Source organism: Balearica regulorum, chromosome 3 (assembly GCF_011004875.1).
Source record: "Balearica regulorum gibbericeps isolate bBalReg1 chromosome 3, bBalReg1.pri, whole genome shotgun sequence".
Classification (NCBI taxonomy): Eukaryota; Metazoa; Chordata; class Aves; order Gruiformes; family Gruidae; genus Balearica; species Balearica regulorum.
The window spans coordinates 1,588,472-1,597,524 of record NC_046186.1 but is presented as its reverse complement, the minus strand read 5'-3'; the positions used below and the strand labels follow the sequence as shown (position 1 = coordinate 1,597,524).

The 9,053-nt window shown below is 60.3% G+C and overlaps 1 protein-coding gene across 2 annotated transcripts; it reads right to left on the bottom strand.

Moving 5' to 3' along the window:
• Positions 1-275: 275 nt before the first annotated feature.
• On the bottom strand, positions 276-8,541 carry CHRNA2 (cholinergic receptor nicotinic alpha 2 subunit). 2 transcript variants are annotated; one of them, XM_075750266.1, is made up of 7 exons: positions 8,211-8,541; positions 5,885-6,233; positions 4,516-4,670; positions 3,738-3,782; positions 3,406-3,515; positions 1,569-2,676; positions 276-1,015 (listed from the first exon to the last, which is right to left on the bottom strand). In XM_075750266.1, the coding sequence occupies exons 2-7, from the start codon at positions 5,946-5,948 to the stop codon at positions 890-892; spliced, it is 1,608 nt and encodes a 535-aa protein (XP_075606381.1). In that variant the 5' UTR covers positions 5,949-6,233; positions 8,211-8,541; the 3' UTR covers positions 276-889. The 2 variants fall into 2 exon arrangements, with proteins under 2 accessions (XP_075606381.1, XP_075606382.1); XM_075750267.1 differs by lacking the exons at positions 3,406-3,515; positions 5,885-6,233; positions 8,211-8,541 and having other exon boundaries at positions 4,516-4,554.
• Positions 8,542-9,053: the final 512 nt, after the last annotated feature.

Genomic DNA, 9,053 nt, shown 5'->3' with positions numbered 1-9,053 from the left:
CTGTGTGTCTCTCAGGACACGGAAGAAGAGAGTAGATGCTCTGTAAGTGTGGGTCCTTTAGGGGTACATGGAGGCTAGAAATTAAAAGCTAGCTCCCGGGGTCCGTGGGCCGTGGCTGGGTGGGTTGTCCCATTCTGGCCATGGCTGGGTGGGTTATCCTGTTCTGGCCATGGCTGGGTGGGTTGTCCCGCTCTGCAGGGTGGTTTTTCCCTTCCAAGCCACCCACATTTCTGGCTTGGCAGTTCCCGTCTCCCTGCCACCCTGAGCTCCGTGCCAGCGTGTTGCAGAGGGTCTGTGCCCGGGCTGGGCTTTGCAGAGCAGAGACCCCTGAGCCATGCGGCTGAGCAGGGACCTCTCTCCTCCCATGGCTGTACCCCTTCTGCATGGACCATCCAAAGTGTTATTGCCTGCCCCATGTCATGCATGACTTCACCAGCCTGTGGTCCTGAGCACCCTGCGGTCAGGATGCATCCTAAACCAGCTGTGATGTCCCCTCTTCTTGCCCAGCACGTTGCAGTCACAACCAGAGGCAGCTCTTGGGTTTTGGGTAGGACTTGCAGCAGCTCGAGGAGACGGATGCCTCTCCTGGATGCCTCCAGCCTACGCTGGGGCAATGGAGAAGCTGTACCGTGTCTTCCTCGATGCCAGGATGGCTGCGACAGCCCTGGGCAGGATGGCAGGTAGCCGTCCCTCCCCACCTTCCCCATGTCACCCCTTGGCACAGCCCTTGCTTCACCCTGCATTTCCCATCCAAGGGTCCTCCATGGTTGCACCCATGTCCTCCCGGGGAGAGGCAAGGATCTGGCTGGACGTGGCCATCACCATGCCAGCTCCCCGGGAGGCAGGAGCGTGCATTGCCTGCCATCCCCACTGCAGCCTGGCCCGGCCCCTAGATCATCCCTGCCAGGTAGGGCGGGAGGAAGAGCCCCACGGTGCCCAGCAGGCAGACGATGATGAACATCCAGAGGAAGATGCGGTCGATCACCATGGCCACGTACTTCCAGTCCTCCTTCACCTGCCGAGCGGAGAGAGGCTGTGAGCGTGGGCAGAGGATGCAACACCCCCATTCGTGAGGATCCCTTGGGGTTAGGAGACCACCCGGTTCTTTGCATCTGCTGTTTGCCTCAGGGTGAGGAGATACCCCGTGTCTCGGGAAATCCCTGGAGCAGCAGGGCTGGGGGATGGACCTCTCTGGGGGCAGGGGGGCTGCTCAGGGCAGAGCAAATCCCACCCAGGGATTTCTGAATCCACCTGGCTAAAAGTAGGTGTGCAGCCCCTGAGCAAGGTCCCAGCAGGGTAGGTTGGGCCATCTTTGCTCTCAGAGGGCAGGAGATCACGGGCAGGAGAGGGACCCCCAACATCCCCACAGACCCTCAACTGACCCGGTGGACCAGGCATCCCCTAGGAGGGGGTCATTGACCTTCTCCGTGGCTTTGGGTCCTCAGCAGCCAGGGAACCGATCGGGGGGTCCCAGCACTGCCCCCCCGCATGGAGGTACAAGTGGCAGGAGGCAGCACCCAGGGTGGGGGCCCCCCGTTACCCCCCAGCCCTCGGGGGCACCCACTCACCGAGAAGTCAGCATCCTCGGCTCGCAGGTGGTCCGCGATGTATTGCACCCCCTCCAGGGCCTTCAGGATGCTGGGGGACAGCATCAGCCCCCGGCCCGAGCCCACCTCCTCCTCCTCCCCCTTGGGGGGCACCCGGGGGGCTGAGCCCGCCGACGTCTTTCCAGCTTGGCGCCCGCAGCCATAGCGGCACTGGGTGCCCTGGCCGTGGGAGCCCGCCTGGGACATGCGGCTGGGGTACACCTTTTCCTCCTCTTCTTCCTCCTCTTCTTCCTCCTCCTCCTCCTCCTCCTCTTCCTCTTCCTCCCACTTGTCATCCACATCGGTCTCCAGCCAGCACCGGGAGGTGCTGAGCCTGGTCCCCGGGAGGTCGTACTGCCCCGCGGTCCCCTCGGGGGGAGGCAGCACCGGGGGTCTCTTCATAAAGAGCCAACGAGGGATGAAGTCGAGGAAGAAGCTACGCACCCAGCGGGGCATCGTGTGGGTACTGGGGGAGCGGTGGTGGACGTTGAGGACGAACACAGTGATGATGATGGAGAGCGTGACGAAGATCATGGTGAAGAGGAGGTACTCACCGATGAGAGGGATGACCAGCGAGGTGGACGGGATGATTTCCGTGATGAGCAGCAGGAAGACAGTGAGGGAAAGCAGGACGGAGATGCAGAGGGTGATCTTCTCCCCGCAGTCGGAGGGCAGGTAGAAGACTAGCACGGTCAGGCAGGAGATAAGCAGGCAGGGTATGATGAGATTGATGGTGTAGAAGAGTGGGAGGCGACGGATGATGAAGCAAAAGGTGATGTCGGGGTAGATCTCGGTGCAGCAGTCATACTTCTTGGAGTTATAGGTGCCGATGGCATTTATGATGGCCCACTCGCCGCTCTCCCAGTAATCCTTGAGGTCCACATGGTGCTCCATGTTCTCCAGGTCGATTTTGGCCTTGTCATACGTCCAGGAGCCGAACTTCATCTTACAGTTCTGCTGGTCGAAGGGGAAGAAAGTGACATCGATGCTGCACGAGCTCTTGTAGATGGCGGGCGGCACCCACTTCACCTTCCCGTTGGAGAAGAGGTGAGCCTTCGTCATGTGGGTCACAGCAAACTCCCCGTCGGCACTGCAGGGGTGGAGAGGTGGAAGGTTAGAGGAGGATGAAAGGTTCCCCACCACCGAAAATAGGGCCAGGAGCTCCCCCAGCTCTCAGGGCTGGCATGAGCCTTGATTTGAGACTGTGGCCCCATCCTGCATCCCTGCACCATGCTGGGTTCACCCTCCTGGGCATCACCCAGAGCATGAAGATGGGTGGGAGCATAAGCACTGGACATGGGGAGATGGATGCAGACTCGTTTGCATCCTTACCACTGGGGTGGGATGGGGGGCAGGAGGCCTGTGGGGGCTGACAGCACCAGAGACCTACTGGGATGGGATAAGATGGGATGAGATGGGATGAGATGGGATGATATAAGATGATATGATGCGATGGTATAGATATAAAGAAGAAATTCTTCCCTGTGAGGGTGCTGAGGCCCTGGCACAGGGTGCCCAGAGAAGCTGTGGCTGCCCCTGGCTCCCTGACAGTGTTGAAGGCCAGGTTGGATGGGGCTTTGGGCAACCTGGGCTAGTGGAGGGTGTCCCTGCCCATGGCAGGGGTGGCACTGGGTGGGCTGTGGGGTCCCTTCCCACCCAAACCAGTCTGAGATTCTAGGATTCTATGAGCTGCAGGAATGAGATGGATGGGATGGGATGGGATGGGATGGGATGGGATGGGATGGGATGGGATGGGATGGGATGGGATGGGATGGGGGAGCTGTCCCTAGGGATGCCTCATCTCTGCAGCATCACTCACTTGTTATAGAGCACAATGTCGGGGATCCAGATCATCTCAGAGGGCACCCGGATGGAGGTGACATTGTCAAAGTCTGCTGGGTCCCAGCGCAGCTTGTAGTCACTCCACTCCTGGAGGGAGACATGGAGGGAGACATGGAGGGAAGGGCATCAGGTGGCCCTAGGTCTGGTGGGACCAAGCTGCCCAATGCCTCCTCCTCCTCTGGCAGCATCCAGAGGAGCAGCGCCACGGAGATGCCACCAAGCGCCCCGGGGCAGGGTCTCTCTGCCCCAAATGCTGTGCCCTCCTTGACATGCTCCTGCCCTTGCCCCAGAGAGGGAACAGGCTCCTACCTGCTTCAGCCAGACATTTGTGGTCATCATCTGGTTCTTCTCATCCTGCAGTGGAAAAGAAGGAGAGGTGAGAGGAGATGGAGAGAGAGGGCTTGTCCCATCACTGCACCGTGCCCCAAATCACTGGTTTCACTGTCTCCTCTCCATCCCTGGGGTCCAGCTCCTGGAAGCGACTGGTACCGGTACAAGTCCAAGGAGACACTATATTTCCCCGAGATATCTGCTCACTAGATGGCAGCAAGAAGTAGCATATTGCAGCGTACAGCTCTGAGCTGCTCCGAGGGATGGACAAAGGTACCGTCCCACGGACGGAAGGATGGATAGGTGGGTAGGTGGATGGGTTGACAGGTGGACAGGTGGATAGGTAGATGGGTGGATAGATGGATAGGTAGAAAGGTGGATGGGCAGATAGATGGGTGTGCATGGGAGGAATGAGCAAGGGATGGATGGACAGAGAAGCCCAGAGGTGCCTCAGGGCAGGTAGATGGTGGGTAAGGACATGGGAGGGATGGAGAACTGCAGTTTTCCTTGATTGTCCCCCGCTGTCAGGGAAAGCAGGGTCTGGGATGGAGAGGAGGGGTGCAGACCCCCCTGCTCATTGGAGGTCTGAGGGAGGCAGGGTGGGTGGTTTGTCACCTGCTGGAGATGGCGAGGAACCGGTGCCCGAACCCAACATCCCACCAGGGTCCCCAGGTCCTGGCCTGACAGATCAGCAGGACCAACTGGTGAAAAGTCAGAAGCCACACGGGACTGGGATCTCCACCGGCGAGCTACGCACCACATCGATCAGCTGTGCGATGGAGAGCCCGAACTTCACGATGACCACGTCGGAGGTGTTGGGCACCGGCCGTGACCAGCGGTTATAGCCAGTGAAGAGATGCTTGAAGAGACGCTCCTCGGCGTGGCTGCCGGGCTGGTCCCGCAGGCAGGCGGCTGCGGGGACACGGGGATGGGGTAGAGATCACTGACTCCCCTTTCACCCCCCCTGCACACCATGGAAATGGGGTGCCCCTTCTGGGCAAGCCCCCTCTCTGTCGCAGCAGGCAGGGATGCTAAACCCACGCTGGGGTGGGGAGAGGGGAATTACCCCCCTCAAAGCTGCCCCATGCTCCTCCTGGGGAGCGGAGAGTGGTGCAAGGTCAACCTTGCAACGCTGGCCAAGAAAATCCCACTCTGGAGTGGCTGAGGTCCTCCTCCCAGTCCCCTCCAGCTGCTCTTACTGGTGCTAACTGGTTCAGCTTTGCAAAGTGGAGGTTGACCCAGTCCTTGGGACCGCTGCAGCCTGCCCAGAGACCATCCCTCGGGCTGGGCTGGAGACGGGGCTGGGAAGGAACGCAATGCGCTTTGCTCCGCCTAGAAATTGTTGGTGTTGGTCTTCGGTGCCGTCAGCCTGCGGTGCATCGCTCGGCCGTCCTTGCTCGCTGCAGAGCCCCATAAATTTCCAGCAGCAAGTCGAGGGAGGGAGGGAGGGAGGGACAGAGGGAGGGCTTTGCACAGTGATGTGCAACCAAAGAGGCGTTGTACGGGTGGCTCTGCCCTGAAGAAGGGTGGGTGTACGGCCCCGTGCCCCGTGCAAGCTCTCCCCAGGCTAGCCCAGCAAGGGACCCTGGTTGTACTTTGGCCAGGGGTGATGTGCTGAGCAGATCCAAAGGTCTTAGAGGTGCTGGGGAGGGCTGGTCTGGAGCAAAGGGACAAGCAAGATGCCCAACTCCTGGGAGATCTTGCGTTGACAAGGAGTGGAAGCAAAATCCATTTTATTTCCATCCCTCCAACATTTCTAGTTTGCATAGGATGGATCTGGGGTCCCAGAGGGGCATCCCCGGAGGGGATGACCCAGAACAGACTGTCCCCACCCAAGTGCCTGGGTGGTGTCAAGCTGCTCCGCAAAGACACGAACCCCATCGTGGCATGGAGCATGGTGGAGAACACCATGCCAGCGTGGGGAATGGGGACGCTGAGAGACTGCATGGGGGTAAACTGGGAGACAACTGGTTTTCCATGCACATGCACCACAGCTCCCTCGGCGTCCCCTCCCCTCTCCCCAAATTTACCCCCACCCTGAGGCCCCAGCGGGTGACACCCACGGGAAGGCAGGGCTCGAGCGAAGGAAATTCAGGTACCCCAGGGAAAGCCAGGGCCACCCTTACCCGCCTGGAAGGTGACGAAACACCACGCGACGAGGGGGATGATGCCATGGGACAGCCGCCCCATGCTCCCTGTGCTGGTGTCCCCCGTGGACTCCCTCCCTGGAGAAGTTTGCAAAGCCCCCCAGGAGGGACCAGCTGAGGTGGTGGTGGGAGAGGAAGCTCAGCAGGGAAAGCCACCACAGGGGACCTCCGGCAGGGTGTCCTGCGTGTCCCCACCGTTAGCGAGCGCTGGAGGAGCCATGGATGGAGCTGGAGGTGGGCTGGGAGAGCCTCAGCAGGGACACGGCCGGACCAGGGTGGGTGCGTGGTCTGGGATGCTCCGCTGAGCCACCTGCCCCAAATTTCATTCCTGGAAAGACAGCAGAGAGGGGCACTGTCACCGCGATGCCACTGCAGTGCTGGTCTGGGAGGTGACATCCTGCTGTGGTCCCCTCAAAGCTGCTCCCAGCCGTGAGCAGCGCTTGGAGCTGATCTGAGCTGCCACCATGCAGAGTCAAGGCAAAATGTCCCCAAAGCATCTGCTCCCCGGTTTACGAACAGGCAGGACACAAAGCTGGGCAGCGTCAGTCGCAGCCGGGCAGCTGAACCCCGCGAGTTAAAGTGATGGGGAGCCCAGATGTGTCCCCAGCTGATTTGATAGCAGAGATGGAGCCCAGTGCTCCAAACCTTACTGATGTGACCAGAAAATAACTGGTTTCAACCATCCTTCTGCCCTCTCTGACTCAAAGCTGCTTCATGCCCTGAGAGCGAGGGAGGGGGAAGCATCTCAGCTGCTCCAAGAGACTGCGCTGCCCCGAATGGGCCTCTGGGGCTGGTTTCTCCAGGAGCATTCACTTCTGAGAAGAGGGATCATCCTTTCACCATCCACCCTCATCCATCCATCCATCCATCCATCCATCCATCCGTCTGTTCCTTCATCCATCCATACACGCACCCATCGATCCTTACATCCATCCCCGCATCCATCTACCCATGCGTCCATCCATCCACGGATGTGTTTGGTTCCCCTCCCCAGAAAAGAAAATCTCTGCAAGGGGAGAAACCACTTGCTCTGCAGAGGCCCCGAAATCTGCTCCTGCTTTACAAGGTGACTCCTCCACACCCAACCCGTGCCCCCAGGAGCAGCCTCCCCTTTCCAGGAGGCAATTGCTTTCATCTCCAAAGAGAAGAAGGTTCCCAGCCCAGCACTGGTGTTGCTAAATAAGAAGCTCCTTTGGCTTAAATTCCTCCCTGGCCCGGTAAAACCACAAAGCCCTCCTGAACTCATCATCATCTTCTGCGCAGTTTTCAACTGATTAATACAAGGATGGTGGAGGGGGTGGGAAACGAGAGGAGAAACACCGGCCACTGCCCTGAGCTGGAGAGAAAATGATGGATTTGCCTCTTCTGGCTGAGATATCTAAATATACCGGCGGGTACGGGGGTGCTGGGGGACCTGCTCCTGCTCCGGGCTTGGTTATAGGGTCACACGAGTGGGGATGTCGTGGGTTCCCCAAAACAGTGACAGATATTGGAGAGGGGAGGGAGGTGCCCCAGGTGATGCAAAGCTGTGCCTGAAACTGCCTGTCTGTGGCAAAGGGGGCTTGGAGGGGACACGGGTGGAGAGGACCCACGCGGGACACGCACCCATGGGTCACAGTGGGGATGGGTAGGTGAGTGGGAAGGGGACTGCGGGGGGTGGGAGACCGCACACACACACACAGGCCACCCCAGGGTGCCTTGCCACCCAGTCACCCGGCCAGCAGCTTGCACCCGCATCCCCCTTCCCTCCCGTGCCGCCGCTTCCCCGGCCTCGGTGCTCCTCCGGCAGCCCTGCCTGACCTTTCCCTACAGCCCTGCCTCGGCTCCCCGCATCCGAACCATTGCCCGGACGGATTTCCATCCGTGGCACAAAGCGCTGGGTTGGAAGCGTGATGCCCCGGGGTGGGGGGGTTCCTACGTGTCTGCAAAAACCCGCTGCTGGCTGGTACCTGCCAACCACTTTCCTGGAGGGATGCAGGAACCTGTCCCGTGCGGATGCTAAAGGCTGGACCGGAGGATGCCTGCGACCGCGGCAAGCCTGGCAAAGATCTCGGCATCCCGACGTGCTGTCAGGGAGGCAGCGAGGGTAAATAACTTATTTATTGGATTTTAAAAGCAGGCAGCAGGGGATTTTTGGTTTTTAGATGAGAACTTCACGCAGAGCTGGGAAACTTTCCCTGCCGCTGCCTCCCTATCGCTCCCTGACTGTCCTCGGCACTCTGCAAACAGCTTTAATCGTGGATATTTGCAGGGAAAAACAGCTTCTCTCCTTCCCACCCAGCCTGGACCCAAGGAACCCCCTTACCTGCCGCAGGGTGAGCAAGGAGGGGTCCGCCAAGCCCCCCGTTCCCTCTGCCGTGCCGGGGTTGGGATGTTGTGCCGCGGAGGGCTCCGGCGAGGACTGGACTCTGGCGAAGGATGTCTCGGCTCTTACTCGAAGCTGTTGGCGGTGACGACAGGGGCTGGGGGAGGAGGGAGAGCCATGCCCAGGCAGGGAAGGAGGGGAGGCCGGGAGGATGAGGGGGAGGAAGGCTGGCTGGGCATCAGCTCCCCCGGCCCTCCTTGCCCCCCGTGCATTGGCAGAGCTTGCCCAGGGCTGCAAAGGGCTGGATTTGCCTGGGCTTTCTCAGTCCCTTCCGAGGCACCGCTGGGCCGGGGGAGAGGGAAGGGGGTGTTGGGCTTTGTGTGTGAGGATGGGGAGGGAGAGGGAAGGAGGACAGGAGGCAAAGGGCTGTGGAGCTGTGGAGCTGGAGCGCAGAACGGGGCGTTGCAGGGCGCATTGCTTGGGGTATCGCACAGAGCATCGCAGGGGGCATCGCAGGGGGCATCGTACAAGGCATTGCACGGGGCATTGCATGGAGCATCAACAAGCTCCAGGCTCTTACACCGGTGGGGGGAAGCAGGGGGCTGCTTGCCCCAGTCCCCACCAGACCAGGGTTTCCCCACTTGCCCCACAGCCCCAGGTTGGGGGTTTGGTGCCAACCTGCCCGTGGGCAGGGCAGCTCCAGGGAGCAGCGATGTCCCCTGCTCTGGGCAAAACGGGATGCAAGGTCTTGCTCTGAGCCCACGCAGCACCCGCCTCAGCCCACGCTTGCCCCCGTAAAACACTGCCAAGGGGACGGGGGCGAAATTGGGAAAGCAAAGTCAG

Coding starts and splice junctions, on each gene's coding strand:
- CHRNA2 (XM_075750266.1), bottom strand. CDS start 5,948: ATGGGGCGGCTGTCCCATGGCATCATCCCCCTCGTCGCGTGGTGTTTC. Junction 3,516..3,737: donor CAAATGTCTGGCTGAAGCAG/GTAGGAGCCTGT, acceptor GTCTCCCTCCAG/GAGTGGAGTGACTACAAGCT. Junction 2,677..3,405: donor GACATTGTGCTCTATAACAA/GTGAGTGATGCT, acceptor CCACCCCTGCAG/TGCCGACGGGGAGTTTGCTG.